The sequence below is a fragment of the Scyliorhinus canicula genome, chromosome 7 (assembly GCF_902713615.1).
Source record: "Scyliorhinus canicula chromosome 7, sScyCan1.1, whole genome shotgun sequence".
NCBI classification, from domain to species: Eukaryota; Metazoa; Chordata; class Chondrichthyes; order Carcharhiniformes; family Scyliorhinidae; genus Scyliorhinus; species Scyliorhinus canicula.
The window spans coordinates 198,190,673-198,216,005 of NC_052152.1; the positions used below are offsets into that span (position 1 = coordinate 198,190,673).

Here is a 25,333-nt window from a genome sequence, read left to right on the forward strand (position 1 = left end):
ACCTGCCCCAGTGTCTCTACTCCAGTTATACTCCACCTAACCCAGTGTCTCTACTCCAGTTATACACCACCTGCCCCAGTGTCTCTACTCCAGTTATACACCACCTACCCCAGTGTCTCTACTCCAGTTATACACCACCTGCCCCAGTGTCTCTACTCCAGTTATACACCACCTGCCCCAGTGTCTCTACTCCAGTTATACACCACCTGCCCCAGTGTCTCTACTCCAGTTATACACCACCTGCCCCAGTGTCTCTACTCCAGTTATACACCTACCCCAGTGTCTCTACTCCAGTTATATACTACCTACCCCAGTGTCCCTGCTCCAGTTATACACCACCTACCCCAGTGTCTCTACTCCAGTTATACACCTACCCCAGTGTCTCTACTCCAGTTATATACTACCTACCCCAGTGTCCCTGCTCCAGTTATACACCACCTACACCAGTGTCTCTACTCCAGTTATACACCACCTACCCCAGTGTCCCTGCTCCAGTTATACACCACCTACCGCAGTGTAGAAGATGATCTCTGCTCCAACTCTCGCCCAAGGGAATTTGTGTCCACTGCAGGAGGCAGCAGCACATTCCAGAAATCCATCATTCACTGACAAAAGAAGCATCTCCCGGCCTCGAATATTGTTCTGAAAACATTGCGCGTTGATTCATAAAGCACCTTTCAAGCCTTCAAGACATCCCAGAGCATTTTCTGAAGAGTGAGATGGTTTTGAAGTGTAGCCGCTGTTGTAATGTAGAAACATTGGGAGAATCTTGTGGAGGTGATGGGGATCTCGCCCACGGGCTGGAGAACGAACGAGAGCCCTGAATCACCTCTCTGCGGGAAGGTGCCCACATTGTGTGCCGCTCAGACACTTGACAGACCAGTGGCGTGTCTTCCCAGGGATCAAAGACGGAGAGCGGAAGTCCCACCTGCTGAGAGTTACCAACCTATTTGAGGCCAGAATCGCCATGAAACAGCCACAAAGCCAGAGAGGTGTCGGCTGCTGCTGCTGCTACAACACTCATGTGAGGCCGAAAACTGTTGCTGGATCCCAGGCTGCAGGTGAGTGATGGGGGTTGAGGAGAGTTGAGCGGCGGGTGGGATGCAAGCAGCAAGGCCAAGGGGTGGCTCTCAACAGATCTGACCCCCTCCCCTTTTTGAATAGGGACCCCGCTCTGCACTGTTTCGCTTGTCATGCACCCCACATGGCGAGCCCCCAGTCCACCTCTGGGTTAACACTACAGGTCGCAAGATAAGGTCCTTAAGGGGACATTCCTGCTGCAGAGTTAATCGAGGTGGAGGTGGGAACGTGGCGAGTCTCCACACACCGTCCTCCTCCAGCCTGATTAAATGTCGTCCTGCCACCAAATCCGCCGGGGCGGGCAGAGTTGGGCACATGTTTCTGTCTACAGCAGCCAATGTGAGCATGATAAACTCCCACAATCAACAACGTGACAATATGCGGAGAATCTGCTTTAAGATGTTGATTTTTCGGGCGAAATATTGGCCAAGCCAGCGAGGATAACTCTACTGCCCCTCCTCCATATAGTGGGGGGTTTACATGCCCGGAGAGGGTGGACAGGCAGGGCCTTGGTTTAGCACCTCACCTGAAAGACAGCACTTCTGACAGTGCAGCACTCCTGTGGCCTCAACCTAGATATTGACCTCAAGTCTCTGGACTGGGCTCACAGCCTCCACATTCACAGGCACAAGTGCCAGCCACAATTGACGGTGGCACGGCGGTTAGCACTGCTGCCTCACAGCGCCAGGGACCCGGGTTCGATCCTGACCTCGGGTGACTGTGTGTGGAGTTTGCTCCTTCTCCCCGAGCCTGCGTGGGTTTCCGTTTTTTTCCCTAAATTTTAGAGTACCCAATTATTATTTTTTTCCAATTAAGGGGTAATGTTACTGTGGCCCATTCACCTGACCCTGCACATCTTTGCATTGTGGGGGTCAAACCGATGCAGGCATGGGGAGAATGTGCAAATTCCACACGGACAGCGACCCAGGGGCGGGATTCGAACCCGGGTCCTCAGCGCCGCAGTCCCAGCGCTAACCACTGCGCCACGTGCCACCCTGGCCACTCATTTGAGGTCCACCAACGAAACAGAAGAGAGGAAACAAACTTCGGGACAAAGCAAAAAAAGGGGCCACTCCTGTTGGGGGCGCTGCCCGAACACAACAAAGATCAACGGAAACTTAAAAACATCAAGTAAGAGTGCAGTTAAAGGGGGTCAATAAAGCACCCCAACCCCTACGGTGCCCCACTGGACATGGAAGGCAGAGTAGCCACGCTAAATTGCCAATCTGTCGCCAGGGAGGTGCAGGGTGGTTGGCCGAGTGCACAGAGGCAGGGTGCTCTTTCGGTGGGTCGGTGCAGATGAGACGGGCCGAACGGCCTCTTTCTGCACTGTTGACACTCCACGGTGACACTGAGCTGACCCTGCAGTCGGGCAAATCTTTAACTTTTAACCAGGGATTTATTGAAAATACGTAGCATTAAATCAAAATAATTTTATTTTGAGGGGATATGCTATTTTGATAGTTTCGATTATTTTTCCTCAAGAGAATGACAGCCAGACTTTTTGTTTTTCGAATGGAAACTTTGGGGGAATGTGTGGATCATACGTACAGTGTGTCATTGTGGTATGAGCTGGCCTGGAGGGAGTTTCTGCAACTTGCAAGCAGCACTACCTTGTAAGGCCAGAGATGGGGCTGACTGGCTGCACAGTCATTCGGCAGCCACCCTCCCTCCCTCTGTGTGGGCAGCTGGCTGTGGGCCAGGTGTGGCTTTGCTGCCGGAAGGCTGAGTGAGGCAAACCGCGCCGCACCAACTGGCTTTTTAAAAGTGCCCCAGACTGGGGGAAGGAGCACTCGCAGCCACACAGGGAGGAGAGGCCAGAGAGAGGCATCCGACACACACACCTACACACACAGGGGAGCGAAGAGTCTACAATGTATCTCAAGGTGAGTGAGTGACGGTGAGCTGAGAAGGTCTCAGTTTACACAGCTTATTATGTCTCTGAACTTTCACCACCCCCTCCTCCTTCTGCAATGTGTGTTTCGCTCCTTTGAAAAATGAAATGAAAATGAAAATCGCTTATTGTCACAAGTCGGGCAGAACGGTAGCATTGTGGATAGCACAATCGCTTCACAGCTCCAGGGTCCCAGGTTCGATTCTGGCTTGGGTCACTGTCTGTGCGGAGTCTGCACATCCTCCCCGTGTGTGCGTGGGTTTCCTACGGGTGCTCCGGTTTCCTCCCACAGTCCAAAGATGTGCGGGTTAGGCGGATTGGCCATGATAAATTGCCCTTAGTGTCCAAAATTACCCTAAGTGTTGGGTGGGGTTACTGGGTTATGGGGATAGGGTGGAGGTGTTGACCTTGGGTAGGGTGCTCTTTCCAAGAGACGGTGCAGACTCGATGGGCTGAATGGCCTCCTTCTGCACTGTAAATTCTATGTAAAAAAAAATGAAGTTACTGTGAAAAGCCCCTAGTCACCACATTCCGGCGCCTGTTCGGGGAGGCTGGTACGGGAATTGAACCGTGCTGCTGGCCTGCCTTGGTCTGCTCTCAAAGCCAGTGATTTAGCCCAGTGTGCTAAACCAGCCCCTGACAAGCCCCTGACAGTCATCTTCATTTCTAAACAAAAAAATATTTTATTGAGGCATTTATATGATGAATTTAAACAAAATAAACAACCACACGCCAAACAAACAACAGAACCCAGCCAACGTGGTTCACGTCAACAACTCCCCACCAACCTTCCCCCCCCCGCCCCCAGCTGACCTAACTCCCCAAATTAGCTTCATTTTAATGACCACCTTCCACGTCTGTGTTGCTATCTTTGTGTCCTTTCGAAGGTGGTGGTGTTTTATCGCTTGCGTTCGCCTGATGAGGTTAAAATAGGGAGATTTTTTTAAAAACAATACCCTTCCCAGGCTTACTCACGCCGTTGCAAAGTCCCTTTGTTCAGCTGCCTTTCGGAAGAACCAATTTTTTAGGTTTCCCTGGTTGCCATGACTACAGTCTCTCCAGCAAGCAGATCGAGCTGTGTTTTGGTTTGTTTAAGCGAGTTTCTTATGACCGCCAGTTTATTTGGGACACTCTGCCCCCCCCCCCCCCCCCCCGGCCTCCTTTTTAAAATGGACACTGTTGCTTGTGGGTCAGGTGGGCAAAGGGGGGCCTCCCGTCAAGAGATTTAATCATAGAATTTACAGTGCAGAAGGAGGCCATTCGGCCCATCGAGTCTGCACCGGACCTTGGAAAGAGCACCCTACTTAAGCCCACGCCTCCACCCTGTCCCCGTAACCCAGTAACCCCACCTAACCTTTTTGGACACTTAGTGGCAATTTATCCTGGCCAATCCACCTAACCTGCACCTCTTTGGACTGTTGGGAGGAAACCGGAGCCCCCGGAGGAAACCCACGCAGACACGGGGAGAACGTGCAAACTCCACACAGTCACCTGAGGCCCTGGAGCTGTGAGGCAGCAGTGCTAACCACTGTGCCACCGTGCCGCCCGAATGAGATTCATCAAAGAACAAAGAAAAGTACAGCGCAAGATCAGGCCGTTCGGCCCTCCGAGCCTGTGCCGACCATGCTACCCATCTATACTAAAAATCTTCTGTACTTCCGGGGTCCGTATCCCTCTATTCTCATCCTACTCATGTATTTGTCAAGATGCCCCTTAAACGTCACTAACGCCCCTGCTTCCACCACCCCCTCAATGGGAGGGGGTAGGGTGTTGAAATCCTACCGTGCCAAGTTTGTCAGATTTGATTCAGTTGGACTCTGTGGCTGCGAAAATAGGGAATCCCTCATCAAACCCAACTGGCCCAGAATGTCCCGGATAGAGAAGGAGAGCTGCTATACACACTCCCAGACAACACTTAATGCCCTTTGAAGTAGCTGGCATTGATTTACCAAGGCAATATAGATGGGTAAGAATAGCCTTGAAGTGCCATTCACTTTCCTGAGAAGGAATAAAACACATCTCATCATCCATTGAAGATAAGGGTTGTTTTCCTGTAATTCTCTGTGTCACACTGTCACCCCCCCCCCCCCCGGCTTGCTTTTGCTCCAATCATATCTATTTCTCTCCTTTCTGTAAGACATTCTTTCTCCTCTCCCGGTAAGAGTTTCCAGATGATTACAGATTCCACTCCTGGAGTTGAGCACTTAATCTTCTTGACCGACTATCCATTGTGATACTGAGGAAGCTTTCAGATCTGCCTCCTTTGGGTGTGATATCAAAACCATGTCTGTTTGTTTAAATAAATGCTGGATAAACGTAACAGGTCTGGCAGCACCTGTGGAGAGAAACCCGTGTTATTGGGCTGGATTCTCCAAATTTTGAGGCTATGTCCAGAGGAAGTGTCTGGTTTTAGAACGAAAAAATCGGCGGGGTCCCAGCATTGATCCTCCAACTGGTGAGGCTCTTTAAAATAACATTGTGCAATCGTTCACATCAACCTGAGAGAGCCTTAATTTCATCTAAAAAACACAAATCGGCAGAAATATCTCCCGGCCATAGAGCTTGGCATGGAAGTGCTTTTGTATACCCAGGCCGAGACAGATTTGATTTGATTTGTTATTGTCAAATGTATCAGCATACAATGGGCGCGATTCTCCGCTCCCCACGCCGGGTGGGAGAATCGCGGGAGGGGCCCCCGACTAATTTCACGATCCCCTGGTGCCCCCCGCGACTCTCCCACCCCCCGCTCGGAAGAATCGCCAATCGCCGTTTTTCACGGCGACCGGCGATACTCCAACCCGGATGGGCCGAGCGGCCTGCCGTTCGCGCCCGTTTCACGATGGCGGCAACCACACCTGGTCGCTGTCGTCGTGAAATCGCCATGAGATGCCCGTTTTGGGGCTTGTAGGGGGCCTGGTGGGGAATGAGCACCACGACTGTGCTCGGGAGGGGACAGGCCCGCGATCGGTGCCCACCGATCGTCGGGCCGGCGTCTCAATCGGATGCACTATTTCCCCTCCGCCGCCACGCAAGATCAAGCCGCCACGTCTTGCGGGGCGGCTGAGGGGAAAGGCGGCCACCGCGCATGCGCGGGTTCGAGCTGTCAGCCGTCGTGACGTCATCCGCACATGCGCGGGTTGGAGCCGGCCAACCTGCGCATGCGCGGCTAATGTCACATAGGCGCCGCCGTCGCGTCATTCTCGGCGCACCGCCTTGACGCAAGCGTCAAGGCCCGGCGACCGAGAATAATGGAGCGCCGCTCCTAGCCCCCCGGGTGGGGGTGAATTCAGTGAGAGGAGCAGCCTCCGAGGCCGTTGTGAAACTCGGCCGAGTTCACGACGGCCTTCACGAATTTTTCCGGGAGCGGAGAATCGCGGCCAGTGAAAAGTATTGTTTCTTGCATGCTGTACAAACAATGCATACCGTACATAGGGAAGGAAGGGGAGACTGCAGAATGTAATGTCTCAGTTATAGCAAGGTGTAGAGAAAAGATCAACTTAATACAAGGTAGGTCCATTCAAAAGTCTGATGGCAGTGGGGAAGACGCTGTTCTTGAGTCGGTTGGTACGTGATCTCAAACTTTGGTATCTTTTCCCTGACGGAAGAAGGTGGAAGAGAGTATATCCGGGGTGCATGGGGTCCTTAATTATGCTGGCTGCCTTTCTGAGGCAGCGGGAATTATAGACAGAGTCAATGGATGGGAGACTGGTTTGCGTGATGGACTGGGCTACATTCACGACCTTTTGTAGATTCCTGCTGTCTTGGGCAGAGCAGGATCCATACCAAGCTGTGATACAACCAGAAAGAATGCTTTCTATGGTGCATCTGTAGAAGTTGGTGAGAGTTGTAGGTGACATGCCAAATTTCCTTAGTCTTCTGAGAAAGTAGAGTCGTTGGTGGGCTTTCTTAACTATAGTGTCGGCATGGGGGGGCCAGAACAGGTTGTTGGTGATCTGTACACCTAAGAACTTGAAGCTCTCGACCCTTTCTACTTCGTTCCCATTGATGTAGACAGGGGCATGTTCTCCACTACGCTTCCTCAAGTCGATGACAATATCCTTTGTTTTGTTGACATTGAGGGAGAAATTATTGTTGTCACACCAGTTCACCAGATTCTCTATTTAATTCCTGTACTCTGTCTTGACATTGTTTGAAATCCGACCCACCATGGTGGTGTCATCAGCAAATTTGAAAATCGAGTTGGAGGGGAATTTGGCCACACAGTCATAGGTGTCTAAGGAGTATAGTAGGGAGCTGAGGACACAGCCTTGTGGGGCATCTGTGTTGAGGATGATCGTGGAGGAGGTGCTGTTGCCTATCCTCACTGATTGTGGCCTGTGGGTTAGCAAGTTCCAGTCGCAGAGGGAGGATCATTTTGAGAAGCTTGGAGTTGACTGGGATCCCGTGTGTTGGGGAAAATGTATAAGTAGCCAAGATAAGGGAGCGGAGCATTTTGGAGGGTGATGGATTTTGGGTGGAACATTGAGCACTTGGGTAGACATTTACCATTTAAAAAATAAATTTAGTGTACCCAATTCATTTTTTCCAATTAAGGGGCAATTTAGCGTGGCCAATCCACCTAGCCTGCACATCTTTGGGTTGTGGGGGGGAAACCCACGCAAACACAGGGAGAATGTGCAAACTCCTCACGGACAGTGACCCAGAGCCAGGATCGAACCTGGGACCTCGGTGCCTTGGAGCAGCAGTGCTAACCACTGCACCACTGGACTGCCCTGGCATTTACCATTTTAAAAAAAATTTAGAGTTGCCAATTATTTTTTCCAATTAAGGGGCAATTTAGCATAGCCAATCCACCTACCCTGCACATCTTTGGGTTGTGGGGGTGAAACCCACACAGACACGGGGAGAATGTGCAAACTCCTCACAGACAGTGACCCAGGGCCGGGATTCGAACCCGAGTCCTCAGCGCCGTAGGCAGCAATGCTAACCACTGTGCCACCGTGCCGCCCGCGTTTACCATTTTAATTCATTTACATTTAATGGTTACCCATGGACCAATAAGATACTTGGAAATAAGCGAGTGCGATTTATCATTATCAGCGGAAGTGCTGACGGATGACAGTCCTATTTTATAATATCCTATGACAGAGCAAAATTCTCTTCAGAACCACAGGACTAAAATGTACCTCGACCGCTTCCTCACAGTGGCTGAAATGACCATGTAAAAGAGGTAGTTGGGGAATGGATCACCTGCTCATTATGGCCTTCTGAATGATTGATTGGGAAATCCCTCGTCAACCCTGAAACTGGAGTTTTCATTTTCCCTTGAAGTAACCTGGGTTTTTAAAATACTTTGCGATTGTCCGGCCGGAGGCCCCATCTCCTAACTGAAGCATTTATCGGAGGCCCTGTTTGCCCCTTACGGGTGGACATGACACTGTTTGAGTCAGAGGGGAGGCAGGCACCCTGGCCAGCACTAAACTCTCAACCAACACCAATAAAACCAGAGTGTTTTGTCAAGAATCCCACTGCGTGTTTGTAGGACTTTGCTTTGTGAAAATATGCTACCACTTTGCCTACGTTATAAACTAATTTCCTGTGAAACTTCAGAGATATCCTGAGGACGAGAGAATCACCCTCACATCCTTAAAAGTACGGTGCCCAGAACTGGACTCCATCTCTAGTTGAGGGAGAACCAGCGTCCTACAGACGTAGAACGTAGCCTCTTTGCTCTTGTTCTCTGTGATCTTTGTTAATAAAAGCACCAAGGCTTTATTAATGCACTCTCAACCTGTCCTGCCACCTTCAATGACTTAGGCGCACATACACCCAGCTCTCTGCTCCTGTGCCTGCTTCAGAATTGCACTCTTTTATTTATATTGTCTCTCCATGTTCTTCACACCAAAATGAATCACTTCACATTTCAGTGCATTGAACTGCATCTGCCACCTGTTCACCCACTCCACCAACTTGTTTATGTCCTTTTGAAGGTCCACACTATCCTCACAGTTCACAATGCCTCCGAGATTCGTAACATCTGCAAATTCATGCCCTGTACACCTAGATCCACACCGTGAAGTGCAGTCAGAGGGGCAGCATGGTGACGCAGTGGTTAGCACTGCGGCCTCACGGTGCTGAGGTCCCAGGTTCGATCCCGGCTCTGGGTCACTGTCCGTGTGGAGTTTACACATTCTCCCCGTGTTTGCGTGGGTTTCGCCCCCACAACTCAAAAATGTGTAAGCTAGGTGGATTGGCCAGGCTAAATAGTCCCTTAATTGGAAAAAATGAATTGGGTACTCTAAATTTATATATTTTTTAAAAATGAAGTGCAGCCAGCAAGTCAGGACATTTCTAGACTCGAGCTGCCTACCTTGGCTGCCAAAACCCAGCCCACAGCGTCACTATTACACAGAAGGAGGCCAATCATTCTATCAAATCCATGCCGGTTTTCTGTCAAGCAACCTAGTCAGTCCCATTCCCCTGCTGTATCCCCATAGTCCTGCAAATTTATTTCCCTCAAGTGCCCATTCAATTTCCTTTTGAAGTCATTCATTGTCTCTGCTTCCTCGACCGTCGAGGATGTTGAGTTCCAGGTCATTGCCACTTGCTGAATAAAACAGGCGTCGGAGTGTGGCGACTGGGGAATTTCACAGTAACTTCATTGCAGTGTTAATGTGAGCCTACTTGTGATACTAATAAAGATTATTATTATTAAACGTGTTCTTCCTCAAATTCCCCCAGTAACTCTTGCCCCAAACCTTAATTCTTTGTTTCCTAGTCTTTGTGCCAATAACCAATAGGGGCAGCATTCTTTGTGCACCCCTACCCAAACCTGTCATAATATTGTTTAGAAGATGGAGCTTCTGAACTATTGGCAGAGTTCGGGAGTAGCAACAATATTTTGCATCTCTCGATTTGAGCAAAAACATCAGTTAGCATAACCTATATCTTATTCAACTCTGACCTCGGACAACCTGTCTGGGACAATTTTTAAAAATAATCTTTATTGTCACAAGTAGGCTTACATTAACACCGCAATGAAGTTACTGTGAAAAGCCCAGAGTTGCCACATTCCGACGCAGAGGGAGAATTCAGAATGTCCAATTCACCTAACAGCACGTCTTTCAGGACTTGTGGGAGGAAACCGGAGCACCCGGAGGAAACCCACGCAGGCACGGGGCGAACGTGCAGACTCCGCACAGGCAGTGACCAAAGCCAGGGACCCTGGCACTGTGTAGCAATAGTGCTAACCACCGTGCCACGCACTCCTGGGCACGTTTGCTCACTTGTTTTTCATATCTAATCCCTAAAAAGTGAATTGAGGTAAATACAAAGCACAGCTACTAGCAATAACTCTTCAAAACACTAAAGGTTAAAGGAATACATGTTTCTTCTTGTTTAGTTGCAACATGATGGCAAGTTGAATTTAACACGCAATGGTAGAGCAATTCATTATTTTCACAGACTGCAATGATACTTTTTTTTACATGTTTTAACCATTTGTTTGTTTTTTTATTCATTCAAGGGATGTGGTCCTCGCTGGCTAGGCCAGCATTTATTGACCATCCCTAATTGCCTCTTAAGAAGATGGGTTGTGAGCCATCTTTTTTGAACCGCTGCAGTCCATGTGTTGTAGGTACGCCCACTGTGCTGTTAGGGAGGGAGTTCCAGGACATTGAGCCAGCGAACGTGAAGGAACAGCGATGTATTTCTAAGTCGGGGTGATGAGTGACTTGGAGGGGAACCTCCAGGTGGTGGGGATCCCATGTATCTGCTGCTGGCCTCGTCCCTCTAGATGGTAGTGGTCATGGGTTTGGAAGGTGCTGCCTAAGGAGCATTTGGTGAGTTCCTGCTGTACACCTTGTAGATGGTACTCACTGATGCCATTGTGCGTCGGTGGCAGAGGCATTGAATGTGCGAGGAAGGGGTAGCAGTTAAGGCAGCTGCCTTGCCCTGAATGGTGTCAGGCTTCTCGAGTGTTGTTATAGTTGATTGTATGTCAGTGTTACAGCACAGGGAGAGGAAAGTAATCATTTCCCTTTAAGAAATGATTTACTGGGGCTGATTGTATTCTTGGTCCTCTCGATGAGACAAGCTATGGTGACCTAGTGGTTGTGGTCTTGCACTAGTCAGTGCACCAGTTGAATTCAAATGCCACCATAACCCATTGCGAGTCCGATTATTTGTGGGTAAATATTTGGATGAAAATGACAATGAAAGCTGCTGGGTTCTTGCAACTCCAGCATTTCACAAATGTTGTTCACAGTAGAAAACCATCGGCTTGGCTTGGCTTGCACGTGACCCAAGTCCCAGATGTTTGAGGTTGACTCTTAATGCCCCTCAGGGCAACTTGGGGTTGCCAAAATTGGTCATGTGCCACGTCCCAGGAACAAAATGTTTTATAAAAATAAACAGACTGCAGGCACAACCCTGACGGACCTGAAAAACTTGTCCCTGAATCATCATTAACGTGGACCAGGTGAGCCACACGTGGGGAGGGCCCAGGCTGCTATGAGGCAGCAGTGCTAATCACTGTGCCACCGTGCTGCCGCATGTTGATGGTGGCTTTGTCTATCCTAACTATGTTAATTCAGCAGTGTGAAGCTCTTTGGCAGCCATGCTTTCAATCACTTGTATCCCGTTCTCTAGAATTCTTGTTCCAAATCCCGGTGTCCATCCACCTCTTCCATCAGGACTATTGCAGATTGAATCTACCTTCAATCCCAGCTATAATGATACTGTTGCTGCTACCTCTGGGAGTGATAAAGTGAGGTTCCGTTAATCTCTCAGCTGGATGTTAACAATCCAATGGCACTATTTGAAGGGAGAGAGCTCTTGATGCCCTGGTCAATACTTAGCCATGAATATTTAGCCACAAACACAGAATAATGCAGTGCAGAAGAGGCCCTTCAGCCCATCAAGTCTGCACCTATGCATGAAAAGAACCTGATCTGCCTACCGGATCCCATTTGCCAGCATTTGACCCATAGCCTTGAATGTTACGACGTGCTAAGTGCTCATCCAGATATTTTTAAAAGGATCTGGTTTGTGATGCAGAACAAGGCCAGAAGCCCGGGTTCAATTCCCGTACCAGCTTACCCGAACAGGCGCTGGAATATGGCAATTAGGGGCCTTTCACAGTAACTTCATACTTGTGACAATAAAAGGTTATTCTTATTATTACTATGTGAGGCAACCCGCCTCTACCACCCTCCCAGGCAGTGCATTCCAGACCTTCACCACCCTCTGGGTAAAACCATTTTTCCTCAAATCCCCCCTAAACCTCCCACCCCCTCACCTTGAAACTGTGTCCCCCCTCGTAACTGACCTGTAACTCAGGGAAAGCTGCTCTCTGTCCGTGCCCCTCATAACCTTGTACACCTCGATCAAGCCGCCCGTCCCTCAGTCTTCTCTGCTCCAGCGGAAACCACCCAAGCCTATCCAACCTCTCTTCATAATTTAAATGTTCCATCCCAGGCAACATCCTGGTGAATCGCTTCTGCACCCCGTCCAGTGCAATCACATCCTTCCTCTAATGTGGCGACCAGAATTGCACACCGTACTCCAGCTGTGGCCTCACCAAAGTTGTGCACAACTCCAACATGACCTCCCTGCTCTTGTAACCTATGCCTTGATTGATAAAGGCCAGTGTCCCATATGCCTTTTTCAGCACCCTATTAACCTGCCCTTCTGCCTTCAGAGATCTATGGACAAACACTCCAAGGTCCCTTTGTTGCTCAGAACTTCCCAGTGCCAGGCCATTCATTGATTACGTCCTTGTCAAATTACTCCTTCCAAAGTGTATCACCTCACTTCTCAGGGCTCTGCCCTCTTGACCATCCCGTCTAAATCTTCCTGTAACCCAAGTTTGTGGGATCTGTGTTACAACACTGCCTGTGACTGTCTGCAGTACAAAATTGGCTGAAAAGTGCTTTGTTACTACCCGAGGTCACGGAAAGAACTTTTAAAATAGTACTTTTGTTGAGGAACTCGCTCCTAGGCTGTCAAACATGCTGGACTTGCATTCTACTGATCTGTAGCACAGCACGTGGTAGCGCTGGCAGGCTGAGAAACTATGCTATTCTTTGCCCTCAGGCCTCGGGGTCCATAATGACGAGAGCTAGGCATGAGGGAGTATTTCCAGATTCCCACTCTGAGTTTTCTAATCTGACGTTTTAGTGCGGGCATATCTCGATACATTCGCTCGATTAGCATTACTAGATCCTGGCCCTGGCCCCGGCTCGCCATCCGCGTGGAGTTTGCACATTCTCCCCATGTCTGCGTGGGTCTCATCCCCGCAACATATTTTAAAATCATCACGTGGCTGAGGACAATAAGGTGGGGGGACTGGTTAATTTGGGTTTTTATTCGTATAGCTGGTAGAGGGAGGAATGTTAGCCAGTTCACAGAACAACCCTTTGAATAGGGTAGCGCGGAAGTAGCTTAATCAGTGAAAGAACTATCACAGTAATGTGAAGCTAAAAGAGTAGGAAGGACAAAAATGTCAAGAAGGAGCTGCTATGGACTGAACCAACGAGGGTGAAAAGTGTTGCTATAGTAACCTGGAATACCCAGAGGGAGAATTCAAAGGAAGCGGGATTTTCATTGCCCCACTTAAGGAAAGGGAGAAGATTGAGGACTAATTGATTTGGCCATTCCACTGGGAGAGCACTGAAGGTTGTGATCAATGGCAGCATGTGATCTGAAGAACATCTGCTAAAGAGTGGAGACAGTTGAATGATGAAGGAGCAAATCAGTGCGAAAACAGTCTGGGAGGACACCTGAGGTAGTGGCCTGAGGGACTGAACATTGTTCTTCCCCACGTTTGTCCTTAGAATCAAATATTTTACAGAGCACAACAATTCTGAACTGTAATCTGTGACATTTCATAGAATTTACAGTGCAGAAGGAGGCCATTCAGCCCATCGAGTCTGCACTGGCTCTTGGAAAGAGCACCCTACCCAAGGTCAACACCTCCACCCTATCCCCATAACCCAGAAACCCCACCTAACACTAAGGGGCAATTTAGCGTGGTCAATCCACCTAACCTGCACATCTTTGGACTGTGGGAGGAAACCGGAGCACCCAGAGGAAACCCACGCACACACGGGGAGAACGTGCAGACTCCACACAGACAGTGACCCAGCAGGGAATCGAACCTGGACCCTGGCGCTGTGAAGCATTTGTGCTATCCACAATGCTACCGTGCTGCCCAATAAATTTAGAGTACCCAATTAAGGGGCAATTTAGTGTGACCAATCCACCTAACCTGCACATCTTTGGGTTGTGGGGGCGAAACCCACGCAGACACAGGGAGAATGTGCAAACTCCACAGGGACAGTGAGCCAGGGCTGGGATTCGAACCCGGGTCCTCAGCTCCGCAGTCCCAGTGCTAACCACCGCGCCACATGACAATTCCATATTCACATTAGCTATGATAGATCTTCAGATGTTAAATCCACACCCCAGACGACAGAAGGTTGGCGAAGAATTTCCCATGGGTTCAACATCTTGGACGTTTTTAATGTGGTTATTCACCTTCTTCTTCTTAGTTGGGCCTAATCTGTGGCTCGTCAAGCTGTGCAGGATGTGAAGGAAGAATGATGCTGTGTTTTTTTTTTCAATGCATTCAATGTCTTCCTGTTGGGTTTGCGTTCCTCTCAAATCTTAGTTACGTATCGGTAATACAGCAGGCCGTAAATGAGTTAATTTTCCATTTTACTCTCCCCTCCTGCCCCCCCCCCCCCCCCCCCCCCCCCAAACCAGGTGGAATGGGTTGCATGTCTCTTTTTGCTCTTGAAAGTTGACCCATCCAATGGAGCCAAGAAACGGTGTGCTGAACCCTCCGACAAGGCCCTGTCAAAGGAATTGAACTATTGGGTGCCCGCCTCGGCACTGACCAGCGCAACGCATCTAAAACCCGGGAGAGCGTTCAACGCGTCTCACATGCACACGTCACAGATTGGGGAAAGGAGCACTTCCCCCTGGTCCTACAGGTAATTATAAAATCAGCAACGGTTTGTAAAGCTCACCTCAACCTTGTACTTGATACAAACTATTTCTTGCTTCTTCCTTTTTAAAGAAACTGTTGCAATTGGTACAGTTTTTTTAAATGATTCATTCACGTGAAGTGGGCAACATTGCCCCTTAATGACCATCTCTAAGTGCCCTTTTAGAAGGTGTTGGTGAATGGTCTTCTTGAAACCCAGTGCCTTGTCCATCCAGAGAGCGGTTAAAAGTCAACCTCATTGCAGTGGGTCTGGGGTCCTATATCAGCCGGGCCGGAGTACGAATGATTTCCTCAACCTGACAGGGTGGCACGGTGGCGCAGTGGTTAGCATTGCTGCCTACGGCGCTGAGGACCCGGGTTTGAATCCCGGCTCTGGGTCACTGTCCGTGTGGAGTTTGCACATTCTCCCCGCGTTTGGGTGGGTGTCGCCCCCCCCACAACCCAAAGATGTGCGGGGTAGGTGGATTGGCCATGCCTAATTGCCCCTTAATTTAAAAAAATGAATTGGGTAGTCTCAATTTATTAAAAAAAAAATTTTGCTCAGATCTCTGGAGTGGGACTTCAACCCACGATCTTCTGCTTTTGGAGACATGAGTGCTACCACTTAGCCATAGCAGGAGGTCAGGGGTCAGCTACCGGTCTTTGTAATGATCGGCGCCTCTACATTTAGGGCAGTAGGGTAGCATGGTGGTTAGCATAAATGCTTCACAGCTCCAGGGTCCCAGGTTCGATTCCCGGCTGGATCACTGTCTGTGTGGAGTCTGCACGTCCTCCCCCTGTGTGCGTGGGTTTCCTCCGGGTGCTCCGGTTTCCTCCCACAGTCCAAAGATGTGCGGGTTAGGTGGATTGGCCATGCTAAATTGCCCGTAGTGTCCTAAAAAAAGTAAGGTTAAGGGGGGGTTGTTAGGTTACGGGTATAGGGTGGATACGTGGGTTTGAGTAGGGTGATCATGGCTCGGCACAACATCGAGGGCCGAAGGGCCTGTTCTGTGCTGTTCTATGTTCTATGTTGGCTGGATTTCCGCATGAAGAGCTACCGTGGACTCGAGCACCGAATGGCCTCATTTCTGTACCATCAATTAACCTATGACTCTTAAGAGAAAGTAAAACTGATATTTAATAGAGCCATTCAAACTGTTTCCAATGGGAGGGGGAGTGGGAGGGTTGGGTAACCAGGTGACTCTGATTTATGATAATTGGCAAAAGAACCAGAGGAACGCGAATATTCGCACAGGGACTTGTGATCTGCTGCACACTGCCTGAGAGGATGGGGAAGCACGTTCAATAACTTTCAAAAGGTGAATTTGATAACTGGAGGAAACAATAGTGGGGATTATGGGGATCGGTTAGGGAGTATGGGTTTAAGAGGATGGAGCTGACGTTAGCAACTCAGCAGTTGCACTCAGCAGTCCCATACAACGGAGGCTGCATTGAATTATGGGGCGTGATTCTCCAAAGCCGCGGCGTTTGGGAGAATTGCCGGCCGCGCCATTATCTCGCGCGACCCCGGTCCGACGCCGTCCCACCATTCTCCCAATCAGCGAGAACGGCCCCGTCGAGTTCTGCACCTCGCCAGCCGGAGAATCGCCCGAGACACTCAAAACGTCGATTCTCCGGTACCCCCGCTATTCACCGGCCCGGATGGGCCGAGCGGCCGCTCCGAGCCGACAGGTTCCCGCCGGCGCCGTCCACACTTGTGCAGGAACGCTGGTGGGGGGGCGCCTGTGGGGAGGGGAGGGGGTTCCTTCACCGGCAGGGGGGCCTCCGATGGGGTCTGGCCCGCGATCGGGGCCCACCAGTCGGCGGGCCGACCTCTCCGCCGCCCCGCAAGATCCATCCGCCATCTTCTTGCGGGGCGGCCTCGGGGAGGACGGCAACCGCGCATGCGCGGGTGATGTCACTTACGCGACGCCGCTTTTTACGCGGCGCCAAGGCCCAGCGCACGTAAAATACGCGATGCCGCTCCTATCCCCCCGGGGGGGCAGGAGAGTAGGGGGCTGGGAGCGGGCTCCGACGCCGGAGTGAAACACTTTGTCTCCATTTCGGAGAATCGCGCCCATGGACTCCCAAGGTTCCTACCTTATTTGCAGCCTTGTGGAGTCCATGCACCATGTGCATGTAAGTTGTTTTAAGCTGCACTCCCTTTTCAGAATCTTGAAAAACATATTAGAACATACAGTGCAGAAGGAGGCCATTCGGCCCATCAAGTCTGCACCGACCCACCCAAGCCCTCACTTCCACCCCATCCCCGCAACCCAATAACCTCTCCTGACCTTTTTGGTCACTGAGGGCAATTTATCACGGCCAATCCACCTAACCTGCACGTCTTTGGGCTGTTCGAGGAAACCGGAGCGCCCGGAGGAAACCCACGCAGACGCGGGGAGAACGTGCAGACTCCACACAGACAGTGACCCAGCGGGGAATCGAACCTGGGGCCGTGGCGCTGTGAAGCCACAGTGTTATCCACTTGTGCTACTGTGCAGAAGTTTTGTTTGCACGTCAGGCCCCACGCTCCTGATCTATGGGCATCTGGCGGGGAGAAGGGCGGGTAAGGAGGAGGAGGACCTCGTGAACCTGCTGCTGTTGGCCAAACTCGCCATTAACCGGTCCGAGAACCTCGGGCAACCGAGCTGTCGTCCAATCAGACTGCCTCCCCGTCTTCTGCGGCTACATTGGCCGGCTGAATGTCCCTGGAGAGGGAGCATGCAGTGCCCACTGACACCATCGAGGCCTCCCTGGGCACCGCAGGGCCTGCAGTGCCAAATTGACCCTTTTAAAACATCAAACCAAAGTGTGATTAAGTTTAATTTGATTAAGTTTAATTTGCTCTTTGTTTTTGTTTCTGGCAGTATCCCTTTAAGGGGCTGCCCCTTTTAATTTGCCCCTCAGTTTGTTTAGTTTAGTTGATTTGGTTCAGTCGAAATAGTTGGAGCTGACATTTACACAATGCGCTGAATGACCTTTTCATAGAATAAGAGCATTAAGGCCAAAGGAGCAGGATTGTTTGGATGATCACTAAGAATCCATTTCGAGTACGTGTGATGCGTCACGCATTAGTGGTGAAGTTGTAACGCTTGATTTATTTCTGGAAGCAGGAAGGTGAGGACAAGAAACACAACACAAAAGCTCAGCCCAGTCTGGTTTATCTGGAATTTCTGCTGTTACAACATTGAATTAAATGAAATGAAATGAAAATGGCTTATTGCCACAAGTAGGCTACAAATGAAGTTACCGTGAAAAGTCCCTCGTCGCCACATTCCAGCGCCTGTTCGGGGAGGCTGGTACGGGAATTGAACCCGCGCTGCTGGCCTGCCTTGGTCTGCTTTCAAAGCCAGCGAATTAGCCCAGTGTGCTAAACCAGCCCCTAATTGATTCTTAAGGAATAAGATTCCAAGTGAGAATATGACATGTTGTGTCACGCTGCAGTCACGTTGTTGAGTGTACACCTCCAGAATTGCGGAATAACTCCCAAAGGGAGTCGATGGGCGGAATTCTTCCCAGAAATGACTGAAAGGGGCGGAATCTCCGTTTGCCAACGCCGGGATCGGGTTTCCCGACTGGCCGGAGAATGGAGCGTCTGCCGAAGAACGGGATCGGAGGCACCGCTGCGACATTCCGATCCCCTGACGGTGGCGGCAGCGAGCCACACGTCCTGCGCCGGTGCCACCATGCAAAAACCGCGGTTTGCGTGCATTTTAATATGATTAATGGGCTGGAAATCTAAACCTCCGGCCCTCGGTGATGCTCCAACCCTGTCAGCAGGGAGTCAAGCCGGAGTGATTTGGTGCAAATATTTACAAGCGGAGCCCAGGTGCCATGACCACCGAGGGAGAGCAAGGAGGTAAGCAAACTTACCTGGACCTCGGGGAGTGGCAAGATTGTCCACTCTGGTTGGGACCCTCAGGATCAGGGTGCTTTGTCTGTGACCCCCATTGCTGCTTTGAATTCATTTAAATCCACACCCTGGCTGCAACTTACTGGCTTTGAGACTGTTGACAGTGTGTCTTTGAGAGGTTCTGGTCATGTGGAAACCCACTCAGCCCGCCCAACTGGAAACCTTCGTATCTCAGCATTATCATCGAGGGAATGGGTGTGCCAGCCCACCAGGTGTTGACCCTCTCCGTGCGCTCCTTAGAAGCACAGCCCCACAGCAGAGGAAGCAGGGGATTAGCAGAGCTCACCCCCAAAAAAAAAGGACACGTGCTTTGTTGCCACTGGAACCATCCCTGGCACAAAGCCCGTCTCTGAGGGAATGCCCCACCAGTAACACTATAGTCCAGCCCCCTGAGGATCACGAGATGTCTCCAAGCCTGCCCACTATACCGCCCCCGGCCAGGAAACCTGCCCAGCCCCCTGTCACAACCTGGGTGTTAAACCCAGGTTGCACACCACACTGCAGCTAAGGTCCCAGCAAACGCACACATCTCTTGCTCACCCCGATCTGTCGGAGCTGCCCACACACGGAGAGGCATGGGTGCACAGTGTGAACGCCTCCACCATAAACCAGTTTCCACCCTCCAGGTGGGAGGCTGCAGGACTCACCCAGAGAGGAGACCTACAACAGAGCACACTGTGGACAACAGGACATGGGCCACAGAACCCATCCTTAACAGCGCTTGCAGTCGCCACCGGCGCACCATTATCAGGGACAGGGGTTAGGATAGAGGCTCCCCACATCACAGGCCAAGTGCCAGTCTCTGATGGGGACAGGGCTGGAGTGCGGACGACATCATCACGAAGGTACCAAGGGAGGGGGAGTGGGGAGTGTGTTTGGGGCGAGGGGAGTGGTGGGTAGGGGAGGCCAGAGACATTCTCTGTCTCTCTCCCCCCCTTCCCCGCAGAGACATTGATGTTGTACTACAGCCAGCTATTCTGGCCATCTACCTGGCTGCTGCTGCCATTGCGGATGCACGGATGCTGGAGGGCGAAGGCTTGCCCAGGGAGGGCCTGCCCCAGAACAGCAGGGGCCAGCCGGTGAGTCTCAAGTGCCGGCCATCCAACAGGCCGAGGCGGAGGTGCGAAGGTGGCGCCACATCAGGCCACGTGTACACCGTTACCCTCTGTCCTTGGAGGAGCTGCTGGACCATGTGCTGCTGACGCCACCTCCGGCTAACCAGGGAGACCGAGCGCCATCTGCGCCAAATGGTGGCACACCTGGAACCAGAGGGTTATGGAGAAGGTCACCCGCTGCTGGTGGTCATCAAGGTGACGGTTGCCCTTAACATTCATGCCTCTTGCTCATTCCAGGGTCGATCAGGGACCTGTATGGGATTTTGCATACGTCCGCACACAGATGCATCCACCCTGTCAAGGATTCCCTATGCACCTGGGCATCAGATTACATCACCTTCAAACTGGACCAGTTCAACAGGATGCCCAGGCAGCAGGATTTGCTGCCATTGCTGGTATGCCCTAGGTTCAGGGGGTGATTGATGCCCTCCAAACACTGATTCCTCAATAGGAAGGGCTTCCACTCCATGAATGTGCAGTTGGTGTGTGACCACCCGATGCATGTCTGTGCCTGATCTCCAGTCATCGTACATGACGCGTACATCCTGGTGAACACATTGGTTCCCAACCCCTTCACGGCACTCCCTCGGGTGAGGGGTTGGCTAGTAGGGAATGGGTTATCTACTGAGGGAAGCGCCCACCCTCATCTGAACCATGGTCTTGATGCTCTGAGCCACGGCCTTGATGCTCTGAACCATGGCCTTGATGCTCTGAACCATGGCGCACTGAGACTGGGTTGTGTCTTCATCATGTCCCTAGGTGCCTCGGACATGTCCCTCTGTGTCTGGTTACGGTTCCTCAGCGCCTGGCTGATGCTCTTGATGACTTCATCCATGACCCTTGTGTGAGTAGGCCAAGCTCTGGAGCACAGTAGCAGTGTCCATCTGCACGCGGGACATGTTCGCCTGTCACAGGGCTCCCCTGTCCTGTGCCTCAGCCATGGACAGCACGGTGTGCCCCGAGCCTTGGCTCTCCTGAGTCATTGGCTCTGATGTCTTGCCCCAGACCTTAAACCACAGCTGCCACCCTTCCAGTGTTGGCCCAGGTGCCACACATTGTTGGCACCATCCCCTGCTACTGCAGGTGTTCTGGAAAGGCAGTGGCGCAGTGATATTGTCACTGGACTAATAATCCGGAGACCCAGAGTGGTGCTCTGGGGATGTGGGTTCGAATCCTGCCAGGGCAGATGGTGGAATGTGACGGTAGCAAAGATGAGTAGGTTTTTTAAGGGGGTAGAGGGTAGGTGTGGGCGATGTACAGAGTAGAGTGGGGTGGGGTAGGGTGGGGGGCCGAGAATCACGTCCACATGTTTTGGGCATGTCTGAAGCTGAAGGGGTTCCGGCAGGGGGCCGTGGGCGTAATGTCCAAGGTGCCGGGGGGGTGAACGTGGAGGTTAAAAAGGGGAAGGCAGGATGGGAGAAGGGGGCGGTGTTGGGGGAGCAGGGGCGGAGGGGCGGGGGGGGGGGGGGGGGGGGGGTGTCGGTTGTTTATAATGTTGTACGGCTGTTCTGCTTTTGCTTAAGTGAAAATGCCTTGAATAAAATATTTTGAAAATGAAAAGCTATCCAGACGGAGCAGACAGATGCCATTCGGCCCCTCGGGCCCATTCTCTTGTTCATTTCTTTAACAGCTGACCTGTACCTCAACTTCATTTACCTGTCTTCATCCTCTGACACCCTTTACTGTCAGTCTCAACATTAAAGGCTTGTGGGCAGCACGGTATCACAATGGTTAACACTGTGGCTTCACAGCGCTTAGTGTCCCAGGTTCAGTTCCCCGCTGGGTCACTGTCTGTGCGGAGTCTGCACGTTCTCCCCGTGTCTGCGTGTGTTTCCTCCGGGTGCTCCGGTTTCCTCCCACAGTCCAAAGACGAGCAGGTTAGGTGGATTGACCATGATAAATTGCTCTTGGTGTCCAAAAAGGTTGGCAGGGGTTATTGAGTTATGGGGGTAGGGTGGAAGTGAGGGCTTAAAGTGGGTCGGTGCAGACTCGATGGGCCGAGTGGCCTCCTTCTGCACTGTATGTTCTAAATGGCCCAGCACCACGTCTTTAATTTCACCTAGAATAATAATAATCTTTATTGTTACAAGTAGGCTTACATTAACACTGCAATGAAGTTACTATGAAAAGCCCCTAGTCGCCACATTCCGGCACCTGTTCGGGTACACAGAGGGAGAATTACCTAACAGCAGGTCTTTCGGGACTTGTGGGAGGAAACCGGAGCACCCGGAGGAAACCCACGCAGACACGGGGAGAACGTGACTCCGCACAGTGACCCAAGCCGGGAATCGAACCGTGAAGCCTGGCGCTGTGAAGCAACAGTGCTAACCACTGCGCTACCGTAAATGGGCTAGCTCTAATTTTTTTTAAGTTTAGAGTACCAAATTCCTTTTTTAAGGGGCAATTTAGCCTGGCCAATCCACCAACCCTGCACATCTTTTGGTTGTGTGGGTGAGACCCACGCAAACACGGGGACAATGTGTATGCTCCACATGGACAGTGACCCGGGGCTGGGATCGAACCCGGTTCCTTGGCGCCATGAATGGGCTAGCTCTAATTTTAAGGCTATGACCTTGAGGGCGGCACAGCAGCACAGTGGTTAGCACTGTTGCTTCACAGCGCCAGGGTCCCAGGTTTAATTCCCAGTTTGGGTCACTGACTGTGCGGAGTCTGCCTGTGTCCACGTGGGTTTCCTCCCACAAATTCCTAAAGACGTGCTTGTTAGGTAATTTGAATGTTCCGAATTCTCCTTCTGTGTCCCCGAACAGACGCCGGAATGTGGCGACGAGGGGATTTTCACAGTAACTTCATTGCAGTGTTAATGTAAGCCCACTTGTGACATTTATAAAGATAATTATTATCTTGAACCGGGGGCGGGATTCTCCGACCCCTCGCCGGGTCGGAGAATCGCCTGGGGGTGGCGTGAATCCCGCCCCCGCCGGCTGCGTATTCTCCGGCGGCGGGGATTTGGCGGGGGCGGGAATCGCGCCGAGTTGGTTGGCGGCCGCTGGCAGCAGCTCCACCGACGATTCTCCAGCCCGTGATGGGCCGAGTGTCCGCCCGTTTCCGGCCAGCCCCGCCGGCATAAATTCGAGTAGGTACTTGCCGGCGGGACCTGTCTGCGCGGGCGGCCTCCGGGGTCCTCGGGAGTGGGGGGGGGGCACAGGGGGATCTGGCCCCGGGAGGTGCCCCCACGGTAGCCTGGCACGCGATCGGGGCCCACCGATCCGCACTCTATTCTTCCGCGTCGGCCGCTGTGGTCCTCTGCCATGACCGCGCGGAGATGAACCCCCCTCTGCGCGCATGCACTGGGATGATGCCAGCACACGCTGGCGCTCCCGCGCATGTGCCAACCAGCGCCGGCCGGCGGAGGCTCTTTGGCGCCAAGCCCTTTCCCCGCCGGCTGACACATCGCAAATCCACCCTGGCGCCAGCCTAGCCCCTGAAGGTGAGGAGAATTCTGCACCTTTGGGGCGGCACGGGGCCGGAGTGGTTCACCCCACTCCTGGGCGCCAGAGCTGCCCACCCCGCCGATTCCCGCAGAATCCCGCCCATGGTGTTCCCCACTTAAGGAAACACTTTCTCTGCATCTACCTTATTGTGGGCACGGTCATCGTGACCTCCTCCTGTCCTGCATCTTTCTAGTCTATGATTTCAAAGACTGTATCCCTCGGCCTCCTTAAAGGTATTAAATTGTCTAATTCATGTCTGGTGGGCATGTTTGGAGGCACGACTCGGCTTTGTCCTGACTCTTTGTTCCTTTTCAACCTGCAGAATAAATGAAGACGAGGCGCGATACCCGAGGAAGCTAATGGAAGCCTACTGCCTGCACAAGGGCTGCATCGGGCCTGATGGGCTTATCGATGATACTGTCATGAGCGTACCCTATCGCATGAACGTCTTGGTGCTGAGGAGGTCAACGCGGTGCAAACACAAGACCTATGTCTACAAACTGGCCGAGGAAGAAATCCCAGTGTTCTGTGTGTGTGTTATGTCCAAAGTAGCCAGGGCTTAATAGAAACAGCTGAGATCCCAGTGACACGAATGTAGCAGTCATTGTAAGATTCAAGGAAACGTATTCTCCATGGCCAGTAATAAAAATGCAGAATATTTTGATTATCTCCTGAAATCCAACTGTGTTTCTTGGTCTCTCGCTAATAGGTTATCCGTCTCTTAGTTAACGCACCGTTCATGGGGGTGCGTCACTTGCATTTATATAGCACCTTTTTAACATGGGCTCCACTCTACCCAACCCCCTGGAAGTAAAGTTGGCGTGGAGCAGATCCGCCCCCGCAGGCGGGGGCACGTGTCCGCAGGCCATTGTGGGTATTCCGTTCCTCACTGGGGTGGAAGTCCTGCCCTCTGGAACTGCCCGCCAATTGGATTGGCCGGCTGCTCCATTAGTCCCAACAGTGCTCAGCATGCATTAGCGATCCTGTTGAGACTGTAAGGCGGACCAGTGATCCATGGAACTGGTAAGTCTGGGGACTCGGGCACGGGGGAGGGAGTGGAGGGGCTTGGGTTTAAGGCATGGGGAGGGGCTTGGGTTTAAGGCTGGGGCATGGGGGGGGAGGGTTTGGAGGAGGAGGAGGAGGTTGTCCACCGATCCAAAAGAGCACCCCCACTTCTCCACAAGAGTACCCCCCACCCCCAAGATATGAACACCCCCCCTCTTCCTTCCTTCCTTCCCTTTTGACAAAGGTGGATGAAAATCAGGCTACCCACATTTAGGGTCAATGGCTTTATCACAAGCCTAATTGACCTTTGAATACCTATTTGAATGAGGCAGGTGGGCTGCCCATCTCAGCAGCTGCCCACTGCCACCCCCGTGTTATGGGGATGAGCTCAGGGGTGGTGTGGGTGCCTGACGTATGTTACATACAACCCCTCCCCCTCCCAAACTGGAAACTTACCTGCAGCCCAGATTGAGATGTTTCCCGGACAAAATCTGACACTAAACTGCAAAAAGATGTCAAAATTTTTTTTAAAGGATTGTCTTAAATCATAGAATTTACAGTACAGAAGGAGGCCATTCGGCCCATCGAGTCTGCACCGGCTCTTGGAAGGAGCATCCTACCCAAGGTCCACACCACCCTATCCCCATAATCCATTAACCCCACTCACCCAACACTAAGGGCAATTTTGGACACTGAGGGCGATTTATCATGGCCAATCCACCTAACCCGCACATCTTTGGACCGTGGGAGGAAACCGGAGCACCCGGAGGAAACCCACGCAGACACGGGGAGGACGTGCAGACTCCGCACAGACAGTGACCCAGCCGGGAATCGAACCTGGGATCCTGGAGCTGTGAAGCAGTTGTGCTAACCACTATGCTACCGTGCTGCCCAGTCGCCATATTCCGGCGCCTGTTCCGG

The 25,333-nt window shown here is 51.7% G+C and overlaps 1 protein-coding gene across 1 annotated transcript; it reads left to right on the forward strand.

Annotated features, from left to right (window-relative positions):
* Positions 1-2,738: 2,738 nt before the first annotated feature.
* LOC119969687 (interleukin-17D-like) lies at positions 2,739-24,077 on the forward strand. Its single transcript, XM_038803670.1, has 3 exons — positions 2,739-2,966; positions 14,702-14,931; positions 23,730-24,077. The coding sequence occupies exons 1-3, from the start codon at positions 2,955-2,957 to the stop codon at positions 23,968-23,970; spliced, it is 483 nt and encodes a 160-aa protein (XP_038659598.1). The 5' UTR covers positions 2,739-2,954; the 3' UTR covers positions 23,971-24,077.
* Positions 24,078-25,333: the final 1,256 nt, after the last annotated feature.

Coding starts and splice junctions, on each gene's coding strand:
- LOC119969687 (XM_038803670.1), top strand. Junction 14,932..23,729: donor ACTTCCCCCTGGTCCTACAG/GTAATTATAAAA, acceptor TTCAACCTGCAG/AATAAATGAAGACGAGGCGC.